This window comes from Pinus tabuliformis, chromosome 5_1 (genome assembly GCF_031772625.1).
Source record: "Pinus tabuliformis cultivar Carrire ecotype Pingquan chromosome 5_1, CPIR1, whole genome shotgun sequence".
Classification (NCBI taxonomy): Eukaryota; Viridiplantae; Streptophyta; class Pinopsida; order Pinales; family Pinaceae; genus Pinus; species Pinus tabuliformis.
In genome coordinates, this window is record NC_142305.1 from 771,394,266 (window position 1) to 771,417,192 (window position 22,927).

General features: G+C 34.2%; 1 protein-coding gene across 1 annotated transcript; it reads right to left on the minus strand.

The window, feature by feature from the left end:
• Positions 1-21,088: 21,088 nt before the first annotated feature.
• Positions 21,089-22,594, minus strand: LOC149167209 ((R,S)-reticuline 7-O-methyltransferase-like). The gene is made up of 3 exons (XM_089431479.1): positions 21,755-22,594; positions 21,572-21,636; positions 21,089-21,472 (listed from the first exon to the last, which is right to left on the minus strand). Exons 1-3 carry the CDS (start codon positions 22,515-22,517, stop codon positions 21,134-21,136), a joined length of 1,167 nt encoding a protein of 388 aa, XP_089287605.1. The 5' UTR covers positions 22,518-22,594; the 3' UTR covers positions 21,089-21,133.
• Positions 22,595-22,927: the final 333 nt, after the last annotated feature.

Sequence of the window (22,927 nt, forward strand, 5' to 3'; positions counted from 1 at the left end):
ATTTTCCAATCAAAAAATCTCAAATAATCAAGAATGATCTTACAATCCCTGTACATATTCCTATACCTTGGAAAGTTCCTGATAGGTATAAGCCACTCATCTTACCTCCTACACTCCATGTTTTCCCTAACAATTATTACAAGTATCTCCTTAGGTTTGATGGAGAAGATGGTAAAATCACTGCCCAAAAACATATTCAAGGTTTTCAGAATTATCTGGACTTATTTGAGATTGATGAAGATGATGTTAGAATAAGACTTTAGTAAAGAGTTGGTCCAAGAATCTACCTATTACAAGCATCTCAAATTTCCAACAGTTTGTCAAATTTTCCCTTCATAGATGGATAATCAAAGTCAATATTTTTGTGATCATAGAAGAATATAATCAGTTAAAAATATAGCCAAATGAAACAATACAACAATTTTCTAACAAATTTAATCAAATCTATTATTCAATGCCATCAAATATAAGACCTCCTCCTGATTCAACTCTCTTGCATTATCCAAAAGCATTTGATCCAGAGATAGAATTTCAGCTAAGAGAAAGAAACCCCTCAACACTGGAACAGATGCAGAACATTGCAGTAGATGTAGAAGTTAATCTACAAATTAGAAGAGAAAAGTTGAAAGCAGGAGCGGAGAAGAACAACATTGTAGAGGTAAAACTCGACATTTTGGTAAGAAAAATAGAGGAAAGGATACAGAAGATCACCATGAAAGATAAAAATTTTGTTCAAAATCACCATGACACATTTATTTCACAAAAAGAAGAGGTTGATAGCCATGAACAAATTCCTGCTAATTCCAACTACCATAGATCAGAAGATAGATTTATAGAGCAATATGTGGAGAGGCAATCTACTGATCTAATGTGTATGTTTGATGACATTACTTCTTTTAATGATTTGCGTAAATATGATCAGTATGATGATAATTATGTTCTTCAAATCCAAACTAACTTTATAGAGCAATCAGAAACTAGTTTGGGAAATAAAGAAATTCACTTTCAGCAACTTGAAAACAGTGATCATCTTATTCATATCAGCTATGAAAGTGAGGAAGAAAGTGCAGAAAATTTGGAAATAAGTGAAGCTTCATTTCCTCTTTGTTTTGTTTCATTTCAGTTCATCGGAGAAAACTTTAAAGAAATAAAAAATCAGTAGTCCTTAGGTATTGATATTGACAACAAAGAAGACAATGAAAATCTTAATCAAGATTCTTCAGTTTCACAAGTGCAGTTATCAAATTCTATTGAGACGTCTGATCAGACGAAATAGGAAAGTTCTATACCACAATGTTGTGAATCATTTCAGTTTTTAAAGGAAATATGCTATAATATCTCTAAAGAAAAGGATGAACAACATGCAGAAATCCATGAAGTCCCATTAAAACCCATATGTAAGGGTAGAAATATCATCACAAAGCTTATCCGAAAATCTGCAGGGTGATAAAGATGAAAATGACATTTCAATTTCATGGCATGGAGGCCATCCAGGACAATTATACAGTTGCTTAGATTAGTTAAACATTATTGTATATATCTTGGAAGATCCTTTTGTACAGTTTCTAGAGTCAACAAAGGAAATCAAGTATTTCCTTATCTTCTCATTTGTTGACAAGGTTATAATTGGTTTTAGAATCTCAGTTTTGATCACAAACAAGCAAATGTAGCAAAATACATCAAATTACATAATGCTTGAATGGTTGCATTGGTTGTTTCATTTTACCTAACCAACAGTTGAACAACTGATTAGAGTAAGTAGGTAGGAATTCAGTTTATTTTAGTTTTTAGTTTTTAGCAAGTTATGAAATAATTCATTAGAAGTTGAAGCCCAAAAATAAGGTCCCAAATATCTTGATGATCTATTAGTTTGGTTTGAGAATTGCAGTACCTTCTTTCAGTTTCAGATCAGATTTCAGTTTGTAGAAAAGTGTGTATTTTCAGTTCAAGAGTTTCAGTCACAGAGATTATACAACAAAGAATATACATGTTTGGGATTGGCCCAATGGATCAGGCTACTAGTGACAGTGTTCTTGACATCTCACAAGGAGATGGTCATCCCCATGTGGAGCCACTATTAGGGTCCTATAATAATAGGATTCATAATTTTGAATTGACTATAATCAGTATTGTAATATTGTACATACATTTGCTTTCTACAAATGTATTCCCAAGTTAAAAAATGTAAAGAGGGTATGCCCTAAAAGAACAATAAAAGGGCAAAAAGAAACAAAGATCAAAAAAGTGAAAAATATGAACCCCACAAAAATAGATAAAAATAGATCATGAAAGTGTGCAAATTCAAATGCCACTACTATTTTACTGCTTTACTTTCTGCAAATAATGGTTGTGTGTAGCTTTTCATACATGCCACAACCCATGGTAGTCAAACTGCTTAATCTTGACTATTTCATTATTTGAGTTTTATGTTTATAGTTAGAGAATAAAATCTGACCAAACAACTTAATCTTGGCAAATCATTAGATAGGTAAAAGGAGCTCATCAGTTTAATCTGAGCCCTTGGAAGATATAAGGTTAGAAGTAGACAGTTTGTTTTATAAAAGAAAATGAAAGAAAAGGTTCTGCTAGCTTAAATGCACCCAAATAAGTAAAGAAAAAATTTTAGGGTAAGTAATGGGTAAGTAGAAGAAAGGTTGCTGAAGTATAAAGTTGATTGGACAAAAGCACATTTATCATGCTTAATCATATGTTTCAATGTGCATGAGTAATTAAGAAAGCAAAACAAAGGTTGACAAGTTCATTTAATTGACTCCCACTCATTCATTTCATCCCTATACTTACTAATTTCCCCATCCTCAAGTATGTACTAGTACTAAAAATCCTTCAAGTCATAAAGGCTTAGAGAATTTCTTTGACTTTTGGTGGGACCGGACCCTCGGCTTAATGACTTATGGAAATCAAGAGTTAGAATTCCCTTCATAAAAGTCATTTCCGTTCATTACCCTAATAAAACCCCTTTTCCTAAGGTTAAACTCCATTTGCCTATGAAAAGTAAAAATACCCCATGTTAAATTCCATTTCACTCAAAATACCCATAAAAAGATTTTATCCTAAGTATAAGTGTATGTAAAGGAAAAGCGCAAATATTACATCATACTTTGTATTATTTTCATTCCACTCATTTCGGTTCATATTAATTTCTAACTTAATAATATAGCTCCCGATATACCATTTTTCCTCGTATATAAATAAATCCCCGCATATATTACCCCTATCCTTAGTTTAACTATAAACTATATTTTTACCCTATCCCCCCAACAAAACCCTCTTAACTCACCAATTCTCCGTAAAGTTAAGATAATCCCTCAATATCTCATTCAATTATCAGCACCCGAATCCAACTGTTCATAGCCATATCGGGTTCACCAGATATCTGACCTTTACCCACCCGATAAAGTGGTATTTCATGCCCCCCTTCTGCTACTTGTCAAGCATTAAGGTAGATCAGGTGACCTCGCCAAAATACTGCCTCCTCGATAAAGCAGTGCGATGGCCTCCGATATCGCCTCCCCACTAAACCCGAAACCACTCATTGTTCATAATATAAAATTTTGCGCCAATTTACCCATCACCCGTTAAAACCCCAAAAACCCTGATTTTCATGCAGTTCACTTAGTTACATAGCGAAACCTATCAAACCCTTCTGGTGCCACCCTGAGCCTCTAAGACATGGTTTCACCATGGATTCCCTCTCAAACACCTTCCTGACTCTGTCCACAATTCTTCCCAGTTTCAATACGGCCTCTCGTCACCTCCTCGCAAACCTGTGTTTTATTAAAAAATCTTGGTATTTTGCAGGTAATTATCAGAATACCAGAGCTTGGAGAAACAGTTTTCATGCTAGTCACAAAACTTGTTTATTCCAAGACTCGAAAGGAAATCTATTTAAAAACCTTCATTCAGAAGAAAAAACAATTATGCACAGAACAGAGAAAGAAATCATTCACACAGAGACATTGAATGTTAAAACAAAGGAACCAGACAGAGCATACAGTCAAAAGACAAACAGATCAAACATACAGAAAGTTTATCAATATCCATTACCATATGTTGATACATATAAAAAAACTAAATAATTTATTGTTGAAATACACAGTAAAAAGTTAAAATGTACATTAAAAGTAAAAACACAATAAAGGATATTGACAGGTCATCAAAGTAAAAGTGTATCAGATGAAAGAGTATCAGTAAAAGTGTATCAAATTGAAAAAACAAAGTGAAGATAGATGAAAAAACAGAGCAGTCAAGGTAAATAGTGAAAGTAAACATGGAGGAAAGGTTAAACAGAGATGAAGACGCTATCACCAGCAACAATGAAGATTATCCAAAGTAAAGGTAAAAACAGTAAAAAGAAAATTAAGGTTAAAAGATGAAATTAGAGCAAGAATGGTACATTTCCATAAATTCCCTGTTTAAGTCATAATTTGGAAGAAATAATTGTGGCCAATAAAAGATGCATTTTAAGAAACTGGAGGAGGTATGTGTTCCTAAAAGGCCAATATACAAAACCATATCTCACTTTTTACATGGGTATTACAAAAAGGGATATAAATTCATATCTTCACAGCCTATTTTTCGGACTATGCAAAGTCCTGTTTTTGTCATCTTTTTTCAAAGAATATTGTTAATAGTTGAAGCTGAATTTTGGGAAACTGAAAGAGGTTTATCTCCAAAAAATACTTATATACAGTAACCTCTTTCACTTTTTACATATCTATCTTGTATTGAGATATACAAATGTATCACTGGACCTTAATTTTGCAGAATTTCTGGGGCAGAATGCACAAAGGAAGGAGATAGTTAGTGACTTGGAAGCTTCATCATCAATTAAGAGTTGTTATCAAATTAGAATTTCTCTTCTTTGTCACCATCAATCCATAAATATAGTTCCAAAAATATTCATTAGTTTTGAGTGTCCTTTATTTAAGTTCTATTAATGTAAAACAATTTGGGATATTTGTAAAACCAACCTTGATATTTTTTCAAGATATTTCAGTTTAGAATTTGTATAAGTACTTCTTCATTTGAAGTATTTTGAGGTGGATTCTATTAGACATTTCTATAGACTTTTTGATCAGAAAACCCAGAGGGTTATTGTATCATTTGTTGAGCCAGCAAGCTGGATTGATAAATAAAGATCAAACATTTCCAAGGATTCATGTGTTGAGCGAATTTCAGACAAGTATTTTCATGTGTTATTGTTATTTTTCTCAAATTTATTCATAATCTTTAATGTATTTCTCAATCTAAATGTTATAACTGGAATAATACTTCAAAACTTGTTTCATTACACTTTGTTTTAACAGTTATGCATTTAAATGTTTTCTGTTGATGTCTAAATTAAAGAATTCTTAATTTCTCTTTGATTTAGATTGATTTCTTGAATATCCAGGTTAAAGGATTCTTAATTGCCCTTTGATTTTTATTACCCCTTCATTCCTCATTCATTATCCGGGTCTGAGAACCCTTAACTGCTCTCTCACCCCAAGTGAAACCCTTTCGCCCCTCTATCTCAAAGATCTGAAAAACACTCTGCTATCTTGCCGTTGGAACATTCCATTTAGTGAGATAATCTAGTTTTGCTCTCTTATTTTTTGACTCCATATCCCAATGGTCTAAAGGCATCATTTCATCCATCTGTCTAAGCAGATCTCACCACCTAATCTCAAAACAAATCAGAAACCCCTTGAACAATCATAACTAGCCTAAGAACATCTTAACTAAAACAAAGTTAAATTTTAAAGAGAGAGCCCTCTCTGAGCATCAAGAAGGCTAGGTCCTGATCTCCAAAAGCGGTTTGTGGTTACCTTTGGTTTTTCTTTCTTTTTACTTCAAAAGAATTATCAGAGTGATAACATTTCTAGCGACCATACTAGGGACGACTAACATTTTCCTCAGAAATATTTTACAGGTTCAGATCTAATCTATGATGGTGGACAATGATCAGACACACAAAGGTTAAAATCATCCACCTGGCAACTCCAAATCAATTTCACAATCAAGACTCCACTGGAGGAATGAACCTGAAAGAACAATATGGGAAGATCAGGTTTCTAACTTGGATTGTTATCCAAGACATCATGTTTTTTCTCATCAAGAAGGTTTTTCAATGTATATTATATTTTAGAGAAGATCTTAGATTAGTTTTTAATTATTTTCCTTTGAAAATTATAAATGTAAAATCTCCTTACACATTTGAGTAGAATTCTTTTGAATCTTATGATGATCATTTTCCAATCAAGAAATCTCAAATAATCAAGAATGATCTTACAATCCCTGTACATATTCTTGTACCTTGGAAAGTTCCTGATAGGTATAAGCCACTCATCTTACCTCCTACACTTCATGTTTTCCCTAACAATTATTACAAGTATCTCCCTAGGTTTGATGGAGAAGATGGTAAAATCACTACCCAAAAACATATTCAAGGTTTTGAGAATTATCTAGAATTATTTGAGATCGATGAAGATGATGTTAGAATCAGACTTTTTTCTCTCTTTGAAAAGTAGAGTAAAGAGTTGGTTCAAGAATCTACCTATTGCAAGCATCTCAAATTTCCAACAGTTTGTCAAATTTTTCCTTAATAGATGGATAATCAAAGTCAATATTTTTGTGATCATAGAAGAATATAATCAGTTAAAAAGACAGCCAAATGAAACAATACAACAATTTTCTGACAGATTTAATCAAATCTATTATTCAATGCCATAAAATATAAGACCTCCTCCTGATTTAGCTCTCTTGCATTATCCAAAAGCATTTGATCCAGAGATAGAATTTCAGCTAAGAGAAAGAAACCCCTCAACACTGGAACAAATGTAGAACATTGCAGTAGATGTAGAAGTTAATCTACAAATTAGAAGAGAAAAGTTGAAAGCATGAGCGGAGAAGATAGATTTATAGAGCAATATGTGGGGAGGCAATTTGTTGATCTAATGTGTATGTTTGATGACATTACTTCTTTTAATGACTTTCCTAAATATGATCAGTATGATGATAATTATGTTCTTCAAATCTAAACTAACTTTACATAGCAATCAGAAACTAGTTTGGGAAATAAATAAATTCACTTTCAGCAGCTTGAAAACAATGATCATCTTATTCATATTAGCTATGAAAGTGAGGAAGAAAGTGCAGAAAATTTGGAAATAAGTGAAGCTTCTTTGCTTCTTTGTTTTGCTTCATTTTAGTTCATCAGAGAAAAAATTAAAGCAATCAAAAATCAGCAGTCTTTAGGTATTGATATTGACAACAAAGAAGACAATGAAAATCTTAATCAGGATTCTTCAGTTTCACAAGTGCAGTTATCAAATTCTATTGAGATGTCTGATCAGATGACACAGGAAAGTTCTATACCACAATGTTGTGAATCATTTCAGTTTTTAAAGGAAATATGGTATAATATCTCCAAAGAAAATGATGAACAGCATGCAGAAATCAATGAAGTCCCATTAAAACCCATATGTAATAAGTTGTAGTAATCCTTCCATAGGGTAGAAATATCATCACAAATCTTATCTGGAAATCTGCAAGGTGATAAAGATGAATGACATTTCACTTTCATGGCATGGAGGCCATCCAAAACAATTGTACAGTTTCTTAGATCAGTTAAACATTAGTGTATATATAATGGAAGATCCTTTTGTAGAGTTTCTAGAGTCAACAAAGGAAATCAAGTATTTCCTTATCTTCTTATTTTTTGACAAGGTTATAATTGGTTTTAGAATCTCAGTTTTGATCACAAACAAGAAAATGCAGCAAAATACATCAAATTACATAATGCTTGAATGGTTGCATTGCCTGTTTCATTTTACCTAACCAGCAGTTGAACAGCTCATTAGAATAAGTAGGTAGGAATTCAGTTTATTTTAGTTTTCAGTTTTCAGCAAGTTATGAAATAATTCATTAGAAGTTGAAGCCCAAAAAGAAGGTCCTAAAGATCTTGATGATCTATTAGTTTGGTTTGAGAATTGCAATACCTTCTTTCAGTTTCAAATCATATTTCAGTTTGCAGAAAAGGGTGTATTTTCAGTTCAAGAGTTTTAGTCATAGAGATTATACAACAAAGCATATACATGTTTGGGATTGGCCCAAAGGATCATGCTACTAGTCGACGGTGTTCTTGACATCTCACAAGGAGATGCCATCCCCATGTGGAGCCACTGTTAGGGTCCTATAATAATAGGATTCATAATTTTGAATTGACTATGGTCAGTATTGTAATATTGTACATACATTTGCTTTCTGCAAATGTATTCCCAAATTAAAAAATGTAAAGAGGGTATGTCCTAAAAGAACAATCAAAGGACAAAAAGAAACAAAGATCAAAAAAGTGAAAAATATTAACCCCACAAAAAGAGATAAAAATAGATCATGGAAGTGTGCAAATTCAAATGCCACTACTATTTTACTGCTTTACTGTCCGTAAATAATGGTTGTGTGCAGCTTATCATACATGCCACAACCCATGGTAGTCAAACTACTTAATCTTGACTATTTCATGGTTTGAATTTTATGTTTAAAGTTAGAGAATAAAATCTGACCAAACAGCTTAATCTTGGCAGATCATTAGATAGGTAGAGAAAATAAAAGGAGCTCATCAGTTTAATCCAAGCCCTTGGAAGATATAAGGTTAGAATTATATAGTTTGTTTTATAAAAGAAAATGAAAGAAAAGGGTCTGCTAGCTTAAATGCAAACAAATAAGTGAAGAAAAAATGTTAGGGTAAGTAATGGGTAAGTAGAAGAAAGGTTGTTGAAGTATAAAGTTAATTGGACAAAAGCACATTTATCATGATTAATCATATGTTTCAATGTGCATGAGCAATTAAGAAAGCAAAAATAGAGGTTTACAAGTTCATTTAATTGACTCCCCCTCATTCATTTCATCCCTATACTTACTAATTTCCCCATCCTCAAGTATGTTCTAGTACTAAAAATCCTTTAAGTCATAAAGGCTCAAAGCATTTCTCTGACTTTTGGTGGGACCAAATCCTCAGCTTAATGACTTATGGACATCAAGTGTTAGAATTCCCTTCATAAAAGTCCCTTCATTGCCCTAATAAAACCCCTTTTCCTAAGGTTAAACTCCATTTGCCTATGAAAAGTAAAAAAACCCCATGTTAAATTCCATTTCACTCAAAATAGTCACAAAAGGATTTTATCCTAAGTATAAGTGTATGTAAAGGAAAAGAGCAAATATTACATCATACTTTGTATTATTTTCATTCCACCCTTAGTTTAACTATAAACTATATTTCTACCCTATCCCCCAACAAAACCCTCTTAACTCACCAATTCTCCATAAAGTTAAGATAATCCCTCCATTAACCCCATCCGATCGTTAGCACCTGAATCCAATGGTTCACAGCCATATCGGTTTCACCCGATGTCCGACCTTTACCCGCCCGATAAAGTCGTATTGCCTGGGCCCCCATATGCTACGTGTCAAGCGTTAAGGTAGATCGGGTGACCTTGCCAAAATATTGCCTCCTCAATAAAGTGGTGCGATGGCCTCCAATACCGCCTCCCCGCTAAACCCGAAACCACTCACTGTTCATAATATAAAATTCCACATCAATTTACCCATTACCCGTTAAAACCCCAAAAACCCTCATTTTCATGCATTTTACCCAGTTACACAGTGAAACCTATCAAACCCTTCTAGCGCCACACTAAGCCTTTGAGACATGATTTCACCATGGATTCTCTCTCAAACACCTTCTGAACTCTGTCCACAATTATTCCCAGTTTTAGTACAGCCTCTAGTCACCTCCTCACAAACCTGTGTTTTATTAACAAATTGTTGTATTTTGTAGGTAATTGGTAGAATACCAGAGCTTGGATAAATAGTTTTGATGCTAGTCACAAAACTTGTTTACTCCAAGACTCGAAAGGAAATCTATTTAAAAACCTTCATTCAGAAGAAGAAAACAGTTATACATGGAACAGAGAAAGAAATCATTCACACAGAGACATTGATTGTTAAAACAAAAGAACCAGACAGAGCATACAGTCAAAAGACAAACAGTTCAAACATACAGAAAGTTGATCAATATCCATTACCATATGCTGATACATATAAAAAAACTAAATAATTTAATGTTGAAATACACAGTAATAAGTTAAAATGTACAGTAAAAGTAAAAACATAGTAAATTATATTGACAGGTCATCAAAGTAAAAGTGTATCAGATGAAAGAGTATCAGTAAAAGTGTATCATATTGAAAAGTCAAAGTGAAGATAGATGAAAGAAAAGAGTAATCAAGGTAAACAGTAAAAGTAAACATGGAGGTAGTTAGGGTTAAAAAGAGATGAAGACACTTTCACCAGCAACAATGAAGTTTATCCAAAGTAAAGGTAAAAATATTTAAAAGAAAATTAAGGTTAAAAGATGAAATTAGAGCAGGAATGGTACATTTTCCAGAAATTTACTATTTAAGTCATAATTTTGCAGAAACTATTGTGGCCAATCCAAGATGCATTTTGAGAAATTGGAGGAGGTATTTATTCCTAAAAGGCCAATCTAAAAAACCTTGTCTCACATTTTACACAGGTATTACAAAAATGGAGATAAATTCGTATCTTCACAGCCTATTTTTCGGACTGTGCAAAGTCCTATTTTCGACATCTGTTTTCAAAGAATATTGTTAACAATTGGAGCTGAATTTTTGGAAACTGAAAGAGGTTTATCTCATTAACATACTTATATACAATAACCTCTTTCACTATTTACATATATATCTCGTATTGAGATATACAAGGGTATCACTGCACCCTAATTTTGCTGAATTTCTGAGGCAGAATGCACAAAGGAAGGAGGTAGTTAGTGACTTGGAAGCCTCATCATCAATTAAGAGTTGCTATCAAATTCGAATTTCTCTTCTTTGTCACCATCAATCCATAAATATAGTGCCAAATAGATTCATTAGTTTTGAGTGTCCTTTATTTAAGTTCTATTAATGTAAAATAGTTTGAGATATTTGTAAAACCAACCTTGATATTTTTTCAAGATATTTCAGTTTAGAATTTGTATAAGTACTTCTTCATTTGAAGTATTTTGAGGTGGATTATATTAGGCATTTCTATAGAATTTTTTATCAGAAGACCCATAGGGTTATTGTATCATTTGCTGAGCCAGCAAGCTGGATTGATAAATAAAGATCAAACATTTTCAAGGATTCATGTGTTGAGCGAATTTCAAACAAGTATTTTCATTAAGTAATTTAGACTTCTGTGATCCATAACATTGTTTAGATAATCTTCGGCAAAATCACATAATCAATCATTTGTCGACGCGTTTCGAACCAACCAGTGTGGTTCATCGTCCTGACGATGAACCACACTGGTTGGTTCGAAACGCGTCGACAAATGATTGATTATGTGATTTTGCCGAAGATTATCTAAACAAAGTATTTTCATGTGCTATTGTTATTTTTCTCAAATTTATTCATAGTCTTTAATGTATTTCTCAATCTAAATGTTATAACTGGAATAATATTTCAGAACTTGTTTCATTACACTCTGTTTTAACAGTTATGCATTTAAATGTTTTCTGTTGATGTCTAAATTAAAGAATTCTTAATTTCTCTTTGATTTAGATTGATTTCTTGAATATCCAGGTTAAAGGATTCTTAATTTCCCTTTTATTTTGATTACCCCTTCATTCCTCATTCATTATCTGGGTCTGAGAACCCTTAATTGCTCTCTCACCTTGAGTGAAACCCTTTCACCCCTCTGTCTCAAAGATCTAAAAAACACTCTGCTATCTTGCCCTTGGAACGTTCCCTTTCGTGAGTTAATCCAGTTTTTCTCTTTTATTTTTTGACTCCATAGCCCAATGGTCTAAAGACATCATTTCATCCATCTATCTAAGCATATCCCACCACCCAATCTCAAAACAAATCAAAAACCCCTTGAACAATCATAACTAGCCTAAAAACATCTTAACTAAAACAAAGTTAAATTTTAAAGAGAGAGCCCTCTCTAAGCATTAGGAAGGCTAGGTCCTAATCTCCAAAAGTGGTTTGTGGTTACCTTTGGTTTTTATTTCTTTTTACTTCCAAAGAATTATCAGAGTGATAACACACTGCAGAGCAGGTACCCTTCTGCTTAACTGCACTGCAGCGCAGTTTTCGATGCATTGGGATGCGCTAATCCCAGGGCATGGTATATTTTTCCTGGGGACCCCAAAACCCTAAAAAATTTCCTAAACCTAGAAAATAATGACCTTAAATGAAAGAGAAGAGGTAGATCTCATACCTAGTCCTGATGGCATGAAGAATGGTCCTTAGAATCTCCCGCAATTAGCTGCTGAAGTTCGAGGTAAAAGCTGGTTTAGAGCACAAAACTGAATGGTAAATATCAAATGGTAAAAATGACTTGGTAAATTCTTGTTTTATGGTTATTTCATAAACTATAGATTTTACCTATTTTTACCAATGAAACAAGTATGTTTAATCCGTTTGGTGGTTCTTTGAGCAGGGCCACAACTCACATAGTGAATTTGACATGCATGATCATAAATTGTACTTTTAACCATAGAGCATACTTTTATCTCTTTTTCGAGCTCTATTAAACATCGAAAAGGGAACCCCCCTGGAGTCCTCTTTAAGCTCTTTTCAGACTCTCGAAATATGAAAATATTGTCGAGCGCTTTTCCTTTTCAGCTCGTAAATGGATTGGAAATGACAACTACTCAGTATAAGTTTAACCCTTTTCCGGGTTGAGATAGATTACTTACGAAAAAGGAATACGTTGATCGAACATGGTCAGTAGGTTCTAAGTGTAACTACCCACTTAGGGAAGATGTACTTATGCATAGGTAATAATTCCATATAATAAGCTTATACATGTTCTTCACACAAACCCCGATCTACCTCACCTGTCCCGTGGCTATGTGTCTTAGGAATTATTTCCTTTGTTGAATATCACATCATAACCATAGTCTTCCAAAAATTTAACAGAGACAAGATTTTCTTTAGGCTCGAAATGAACATGCAATACTTTAGCGTGACGGGGGAGCCCGACTCCCTCCAAAAGGTGGTTGTACTAATCTCAGTCGCGTTATAACTTTCGTCGTCCCCAATCTCAATGTGCATCTACAAATATTTTTCTTCCAAGTCACTAAAAAAGTATCTACACCTTGTCATGTGGAACAATGCACCTAAGTCCAAGTACCACACACTCCCCATCATTGCGTTGGTCATGCATGTAATGAGGGTAAAGTCAAGCTAGAACTGTGAAGACAAGGCTTCACTTGTTTCTCCTCTTGAGGTGTTCTTGCCCGCCTTCTTGTGTGGACACTTCATGGCATGGTGCTTGAATTCATCACAGTGGAAGCATTTAATTTTGGACAAATCTTTCTTCTTACCCCCTTGACTGGATTCTAGTTTGGATTGAGATTTCTTCCCTTTTCCCTTCTTTTCCTTTCCAGCCAATGCAAATTTTTCTTCATCCTCACCCTTGGATGAAATCCCGTCTCTGGTATTCTGTCTTTTTTCCTTCTGTACCAAATTAGACAATAAGCATTCTCAATTTGACAGTTTCTCACTCCCATTCACTGAATCTTGATAGCTATGTAAGCTCTTGGGAAGGCCCAGAAGGGCTAGGATTACCAAGCCTTCTTTAGGGACAATAACACCAACCCTGCCAAGTTCATCACAACACTATGTAAACTTGCTCAGATATTGTAGAATTGTGTCATTCTTCTACATCTTGATACTTTCAAGTTTATACTTGAGCACCAGCTTCTTGTGGCCACTATTATTCTCAAACAATTTTTTCATTTCTTTCCACATAGCGAACGCAGTTTTTTTTCTGTGGAAATATGAGACAATGCAATCACATACTCCCTTCAAGATTATTCTCCTCGCCTTGGCTACATCTTTCTTCCACTGAGCAAGGTTCTAGGCATTAAATGCTTGTGGTTTAGCAACATCTGACTTGATGCACTCTATCAATCCATTGTCATCCAATACTGCCTCCATTTGATTATTCCATGCAACAAAATTAGAGGTGCCTTCCAAGGCATACTCTAACCTTAGTCCATTGAAGGCCATCTTCTCAGCTCTGAAGAAATCTTGCTGCACTGAGCTCCAAAATCGAACCTCCTAAGAAAAACTTTGAATTCTTTCTCTATTGTGAATCTTGCTCTGATACCATATAGAAATTACGATGTATATTTGCAACTTCTCATGAAGTTTTAATCAAAATCACAAGACACAGCCTACTCTACTGCTCTGTGGACATTCATTCACAATCTAGAACAAAAAATTTAGACATGCAATAGGAAATAACACACATGCAATAATTATTTTTTTCTCGAGGAAAGAAAATTGCTAAAAAACCCAATGCCTACTTGCATTAAATCAAAAGAATATATATGTATTGAAATTTATTTTCTCAACTGAGCACACCCTGCAAATGCATAACCTATCTCTCTTCTCACCGAAAGGATCTGACCCAAACTTAGTCAGATTTTTCCTTTACTTGAGTCCTATTTCCTTGTGTTGTTCATTGAGAAATTAGGCCCCTATATTTTAGTAAATTCCTCAAATTAATTGTACAATTCATTTAGGATGATCCTCTTATTGGATGCAACACCTACACACTCAAGACTAGTCTACAACTGATGTTACACTACCTTGCAATCTCCACCTCAACTGGGTAACTCGAATTCTCTACATGCACTAGCTATTTTGGTTTGATTGATCAGTTAACTGGATGATCACTGAGTTTGACTGAAGTCCCACTACTTAATTGACCTTCCACTAGTTCCTTCAAAAGTTGGAACTAGTTTAACTAAAAACAACCTAAGATAACTGACCTTGACTCCTACAAATTAGCAATCACACATGCTGAACTGAACTCTATCTCCTCCAACCCGAATTTACTGAGTAAACTGAGTGACATAAACCATCTCACACAAGTTGACATCATCCACGTTGTTTGTTGATGTGGAGATTCAAAATTTCTCAATTTAATTAAGGTAAAATCAAATTGAGAATTTCTTGCGACATTTTTCAACAATTCTCTTCATCCTCTCCCTTGGATGAATATCCATCTCTGGTATTTTTCCTGATTTATTCTTGTACCAAATTGGACCATAAGCACTCCCAATTTGGTAAATTCTCCCTTCCATTCATAGAGTCCTATGTCAGGATTTGGAATGCCTAGAAGAGCTAGGCTCACCAGGTCATCTTCTACAACATTCACACCAACCCCTCCAAGCTCATCCCAAACTTGTGTAAATCTAGTGAAATATTGTGGAATAATATCATTTTTCTACATCTTAATGTTTCGAAGTTTTTCTTAAAGGGGAAATTTTCTATGGTCAATACTATTTTCCAATAGCTCAGTCAATTTCTTCCACATGGAAAATGGTGTCTCTTTTCCATGGAGATTTGAGGGAATGTGGTCTCTCACTCCCTCTAGGATTATTCTCCACGCCTTGGCTACATTTTTCTTCCATCGGTCTAGGTTATAGGCATAAACTGATCTTGGTTTTGGAATGTTTGTCTCAACATAATCTAGCAATCCATTTTCATCAACCACTGCCTCCATGTGATCCTTACAGGAAATGAAATTTGAATTGCCTTCCAAGGCATACTCTAATCTCAGTCCATTGAATGCCATTATCACAACTCTAAGGAAATCTTGCTACACTGAAGTTGCAAATCCGAACCTCCTAAGGAACAACTTCGAAATTCTTGTTCTAATGTGAATCTTGTTATGATACCATGTAGAAATTTGATAGAGTTTCAACTTCTCAAAAAAATTAATCTAAAATCAAGAGACATAATTCTACTCTATTGATCTGTGAAATGAAATTCACAATTTAGAACAACATGCATAAACATGAAATAAGAAAAACCAAAAATACATAATGATTTCTAGGGGAACCCAACTGGGAAAAACCCCTCGAGTCTATTTGCATTAATCAATGAATTGAGAACCTATTATAATTGCTAGCTCCAACTCTGAGCTCAACCTGCAAAAGAATAATTGTTCTCCTACTCAATGAATAAGCTCTGGCCAACACTTAGCCAAATATTTGCTTACAAAGGCCCCTATTTCTTTGCAAAAATCATGAAGAAATCAACCCCTATTCTTTATTAATTTCCTCTAAAATGATTGCATAATTCCCAAGGATTGATCATTGATTGCATGCAACACCTGTACACTCAACACTAGTTTACAACTAATGTTACACTGTCTTGGAATCTCCACCACAACTAACCAATTCAAATTCCTTTCGTGCATGAGCTATTTTTGGTTGATTGATTAGCTAATTGGATGATCTCTGAGTTAGACTGTTATCCCACTACACAACTGACCTCCAACTATTTTTATTAACTGTTAGAACTAGTTTAACTGAGTACAACTAGAAATAACTAAACTAGATTTTTCTAAATTAGCAATCACATATTCATAAATGAACTCCAAGCCCTCTAACTCAAATTTACTGAGAGAACTGAGTGACATGAGCCATTGCACCTCAGTTAGCTGCCTCCAAGTTATTTGGTGATGTGGAAATTTTGAATTTTCTCAATCTGACCAAGGCTAAGCCAAATTGAGCCTTTCTTGCTACACTTTTCAACAAATTTCTATACGGTATCAGAACCCTGAAATCACATTAAATATGGAGTATTTTGAATTTATCCCTCAGGAATTTTGAATTTGCAACTTCAGTGCAGTAGATTTTCTTTAGATCTGGGAAAATGTCTTTCAACAGATTGAGACTTGAGTATACATTGGAGGGAAGTTTGAATTTCTAAGATTGGAACAAATTTAGGATCATCACAAGTGCCCTAGGAGTAGCATTTTGGAGCAACCATAATCTTGACAAGTGGGTAGTCCTTGAAGTCCTCATGTACAGTGATCATTGAAGAACTAATGAGTTGTTATGATGCAGATTTGTGGAGCCCTTGTTCAATGGGTTGCAGATGGCCAAACCACTAATAAGAGGTCAAATCCAGAAGACCCAATGAGCAAACTTCTTAATGGAGCTAAAGGGTTGCTAGTGGGAAGATTAGTAATCCAATGTTTAGTGACACAAAAAGGAGATGTGATCATTGATATTGGCATATTGAGGAGTAGAGAGATTTCCCACATGGAGATCGAGGCTCGGAGGGAGTCTGGTTTCAAAGGGAGCATCCCTATGGAATCTAGTACTTCAGGATCTACGGAGGTCAGACTCATTATTACATTAGTTGCAACTGTAGTGCGAAAGCACCATTAGAGAAGTAGCAACAACAATATGAGTAGATCGGATTTCTCTTTGCTTGCAGCCATACCCCCAGGTGTGAGGTGGGGTGATGTAGAACCCTAGTCCCAAAGTTGCAAAGATTTGGGTAGGTTCCATAGGAGAGCAGTAGTAGTTGCAGTATACTCTTCTCATGGATCATTACCTAGCTACATGGGCCCACAATATTCAGTAACAGAAGGAATAGTGTTAGTTGGCGCAGTTAAATGCTGAGGAGCATAGAGCAGTGTTGATACAGTGCAAGAGGCACAATGAATAATCAAAAACAGTGCAAAATTTCCTAGTAGATAGTTGCAGATGTTGCAGTAGCAACAACAACAGTGGGAGGTAGTGCTATAGTACATTCCATAGGAGTTGGATTTGAGTTGTGCAAATCCCTTTTCTTGCTAAGAGGGAGTGTTAGAATTGTAGAAAGAAAAAGGATCAATTTGACTTTTGCCTTAGTATAAGTGAGCAAATCAAATTTTCACATCAGTAGGATGACTTGGATTGCAGTTAACTTGTGTGACATGGCCTTGTCTACTAGTTTACTCAGTAGATTCGAGTTATAGGCTATAAGTATAGTTTTGAATGTAGTGATTGCTAAGATTTAGCAATCTAGTTGAGTTGTTGTTAGTTGAACTCAATTAACTGAGCTCTAGTCATTAGTTGAGTTAGTTGAAGGTCAGTTGAGTAGTTAAGACTATTGTTAATTCACTAATCTCTTAGTTAACTAGTTAATCAGCTAAATATAAACAAAGTCATGAATGAAATTCGAATTGCCAAGTTGAAGTGGAGAAAAATGCATTTTTGTATTTATATCTGTATATTTTTTTGTGTACATTTCTTTTGCATTGAGAAGGTGATCAATTCCTCAAGCTGTTGCGCAAGGAAATAGGGAATTCCTCTTATTTTTTAAGGGGTAATTCTTAAAGGATTACACAAGGAAATAGGAGGATGGAGGCAAAAAAAAATTAAGTTTTGGCCAAAGGTCCTCATTCAACAGAGAGAACAGTTTTACCTTCACAATTGGTGCTTAGAGTTGGAGCATGCAATTGAGTAGAATTTATGTCTCTTGTTTTCAGTTCAAAATCTGGAGCAATTGCAATTTTTATCAAATTTATACACATCGGAGAGCTAATTTTTTAGCGAATCCGATTCTCATCGACTGCTCTACTATTCGACTACTCAATCAATTGGTTGATCATTCAGTTGGTTGCACAAATTATTGTTTTAATAGTCAACCACTCGACTAACTATGTCCTGTTAGTCAATAACTTGACTAATTATCTCCAAAATCTCCAAAGGTTTGTTGAACCAACATAAATTTAGGTTCCAATGACCCCCTATATTAGGTAAAACATATTGTGTTTTCTATAATATCCTTGACAACCCCCACCCTCATATTAGGTTCATGATATTAGGTAAAAAATAATATGTTTTTATCTAATGTCTCTATCATCCCCCACCCTCATATTAGGTACCTAATATATTTTATCTAATATTGACCCCACATTCATATCAGGTACAATATAGTACATATTATGTTTTACCTAATATCTCCCTCGACCTTATATTTTTTACCTAATATGGGAGTTAAGATTGGGAAAGATGTTAGATAAAACATAAGCATAAGGATGTGGTGGAGGTAGATATTAGGTCCAACATATTATGTTTTACTTAATATTTACCCCACCTAATATGACTTACTTAAGATGGTGGGGGTTGAAGTAAGACAGTAGCTAAAATATAATATGGGGTTAGGTGAAGGGGAAATATTAGGTTATATACCCTTAATATATGTTACCTAATGTCTTATATGGCTTCACCTAATTTATCTTTCCACCTCTATGCCTAATATGAAAATCTTACTAAAGAAATATCATAGAAAACATAATATGTTTTACCTAATCACCATAGTTCAACCCTCACCCTCCTATTAAAATTCCTATAACACTTTTTTTCCATCATTAAAAAAAAAACATAAATTTCATAATAAAAATAAAAATCTTACCCATCACAATATTTTGCTAATAAAAATGTCAAACATTATAATTTGAATATGAATTATTTTGAACAACTGTCACCACTGAATCATATGATTATGGATGCAATTAAAATTTTGTTTTATTTAAATTGTAATTTTATATATTCTCAATTATATAAAGAATTTTTATCATATATAAGATACAATCACAATAATTAACTTACTATTTTTAATTATTTATTTTATTTAAAATTTAATTATTTATTAATATTTTTTTTTTTTTTTTAAGGGATTGGTGCCCTAGGGTATTTTTTCCCTTAAATTAATTAATTTTTTTATTTTTTTTTTCAATTATCTTTTACCTTACTTTTATCTTGATAACCAAATATTATAACATATACATATATATATATATATATATATATATATATATATAATTTAAATAAATTAAAGTTTTTATAACTAACCATTAAAAGTATTTTATTTATCTATATATTTGACCTAATTTAACTTATTTCCATAAATAATAATAATATTAATTAATAACAATATTTTGACTACTAATATTAATAATATATTAATATCAAGACTATATTACTAATATAATATTAATTATATTTAATAAATAATTTAATTAAACTAAAAATTACTTATACTATTAATATATAATAATAAATAATTAAATTAAATTAAATTAATTACCTTTTCTAACTAACCATTTAAATTATTTATATTTTATCCTTAACTTTGTGATTTTAATTAAAATATATATTTATATATATTATTAATAAATTACTTTTTAAGATAACCATCGAAAAATCCTTAACAACATATTATTATATATATTTATGTTTTATATTAACAATATTTAGTAAATAATTTAAATAAATTATCTTAAACTAACCACTATAAGTATTTTATTTATTAATAACCTAATATCATAACTTCAATATATATATATATATATATATATATATATATAAATGTATTAATATTAAAAATAATAATAATATTAAATTAATGATTTTTAATTTGACTTGGGTCCGTAGGTCAAAATTAGCCGTTGGCCGATTTAGCCGTTGGAGTCTCTACACAGACTATTTAACATGCTTAGCTAGATCTGTTTCTTCAACTTGTCCTGATGATGAACCACACTGGTTGGTTCGAAATGCGTCGACAAATGGTTTATCATGTGATTTTTTGCCCAAAAATCTCTCGCAAACTAGTTAAAATTCCAAATATTTTTTAAAATTTTAATCCAAAAATTAAAAAAATAAGATAAAAATAATAAGACAAAAACAATTTAAATATGTATATATATATATATATATGATTTTTTTATATATTTAAAATATATTTTTGAATTCATAAATAAATACCATACCCTAAAAAATTTCTTACATTTAAATTTTACCAATTAAACAATTTAAACTCAAATTTTTAAAAATCTATACTAATTTAAAAAAAATATTCTAAAATCAAAAAATAAAAAATAAAACATTTCATTTGTGCTTTGTGGAATGTTCTTATGCTCTTTCCATTAAAAGATACTTTTAAAACACAACTAGCATTAATATAGACTTATGCCATAAAGAGGGGATGAGAACGTCCCCTGACCCGTTAATACATTATCTACTCAGAGAAGAGAGAGGTAAGATTCTCCATGTTTTAGAAGGAGATGAGGAGCGTCTCCTGACTTATTAATGCATTGGCTTCTCAAGGATGTGAGGTAAGACTAAAGAAAATCACTAGCTCACTAGCTACCGATGTTTCATGTCTCCATAAAATCTTGATAAATTTTCGTTTATTTTGTAAATACAATAATTTGATTGCATTTTAACACTGTAAATACTAAAAATAAGTCTATAAAGAGCATAAAATCAATAAGGAAACGCTTCAATCACAGACTGGAAATCAGGAATGGTGATTATTTTATAACGACCAAATCCACCTTCTAATAAAATCTTCTTCCATTCTTCCTCTGTTCTTTCCTTCCCACCAGAGCAGTGCGCCACCATTACCAGATCAAATACTAGAACTAAATTAGGATCCAGAACCGGCTTCTCTTTCTGGCCACCATTATTATTATCACTGCCTCTGTGATTAGAGTCCAGCGCCACTACGTCAACAATAATGAGCTTCCCCGTCTCCGGAATCGCCTTCCTACAGCTCTTCAGTATCTTGATACAGTCCTCGTCGCCCCAGTCATGCATAATCCACTGATCACATCACATCGCACAAACAAATTTTATAGTCAAAACGTGCTCTCAGCGAATTTTAATTGAATTAGATGACAGATTAGCAAGTTCAAGACTTACCTTCATGAATATGGCGTCCGCAGAAGGCACGGTTTCAAACATGTCTCCGCCCCTGTGCTCCACACCTATTTACATACATTTATATATATAAGATTGTTTTCAGGACATTTTTAAAATGAAAAGAATGTCAAACCCATTGTTATGCATATATACCATTGATGAAGCAAAGGTGTTGTTAGTAACCTGGGAGATGGGGAGCAGTGGCCACGACATGAGGGAGGTCGTAGTTGATGCCTCTGATGGAAGGATAAGCTCTCACAATCTCTGCAATGGCGGTTCCAGTTCCGCCCCCAATATCCACCAAGGAAGTCAAGCCGTCAAAGCCACGGTATTTGGACAGAAGCGCTTTCATCACGATTCTGGCGTTGCAGGCCATGGCGTTGTTAAAGAGATGGTTGAAGTCTGGATGAGCGGAGGCGTAAGCCCAGATGTCGGTCCCGTTAGCCCTCTCGAACGCAACGCCTCCGTCGAGCACGCACTCATTGAAACGATGCCAAGGCGCCATGGTTCTCTCGTCGCTCTGCATCAACACCATCGGCACCATCGACAACTCCCGCTCTTTGACAAGCCACTTGGACGTGGGCGTGAGCCCATATCTCGTCTCGCAGGCACCGGCGTCTGCGCCTTTGACGACGGTGGAGCGGAAAACGCCTTTTGCCACGAGGACGCGCATGATTCTGAAGAGGCAAGCGGCATCGGGCGATTCAGTGGGCAGCCTGGCCACGATTTCGTTGAGGGAAAGAGTGGCGCGGGGGCCTTCGCGGGCGATTATGTCGGGGATTCCCAAGAGAACCACGCATTTCACGGCCAACGACTCCACAAAGGCGAACGTGGACTTCCAAGCATCTGCCTGCCCCAGCAGTTCCTCTTCTTCGCTTTCGAAGAATCCATCGGTACAGAATGCACCGCCATTGTTCAGAGCCAGACCGCTCATATTCGATTCCATTTTGCAGCAATTGCAAATAGCGAATTAAGAGCCTTGGAATCCCGGCCACCATGCAGAGACTCACAACAATAACCGACAGGAGGCATTGCATTTTATAGCACGAACAGCCCTGTGAGATCCGAAAAAGTTGCTTCAGTCAAGAAGCTGCTAAGAAAAAGTGGCTCAGGACCCGCCCGTTAGTAAAATGGAGAATTATCTTCCGATCCGAAAAAGTTGCTTCAGTCAAGAAGCTGCTAAGAAAAAGTGGCTCAGGACCCGCCCGTCAGTGGAGAATTATCTTCCACTCGCACATTTAGAGAAAATCAGAAAAAGTGGCTCAGGACCCGCCCGTCAGTGGAGAATTATCTTCCACTCGCACATTTAGAGAAAATCCGCCAATGATTTTTATAATAATATCCGCCGGGAAATTC

What these genes read in the sequence shown, in the direction of transcription:
- LOC149167209 (XM_089431479.1), bottom strand. Translation starts at nt 22,517, where the DNA reads ATGGAATCGAATATGAGCGGTCTGGCTCTGAACAATGGCGGTGCATTC. An exon ending in CACTGCTCCCCATCTCCCAG is followed by an intron (nt 21,637 to 21,754) that starts GTTACTAACAAC and finishes GTATGTAAATAG; the next exon opens with GTGTGGAGCACAGGGGCGGA. An exon ending in CGGACGCCATATTCATGAAG is followed by an intron (nt 21,473 to 21,571) that starts GTAAGTCTTGAA and finishes TGATGTGATCAG; the next exon opens with TGGATTATGCATGACTGGGG.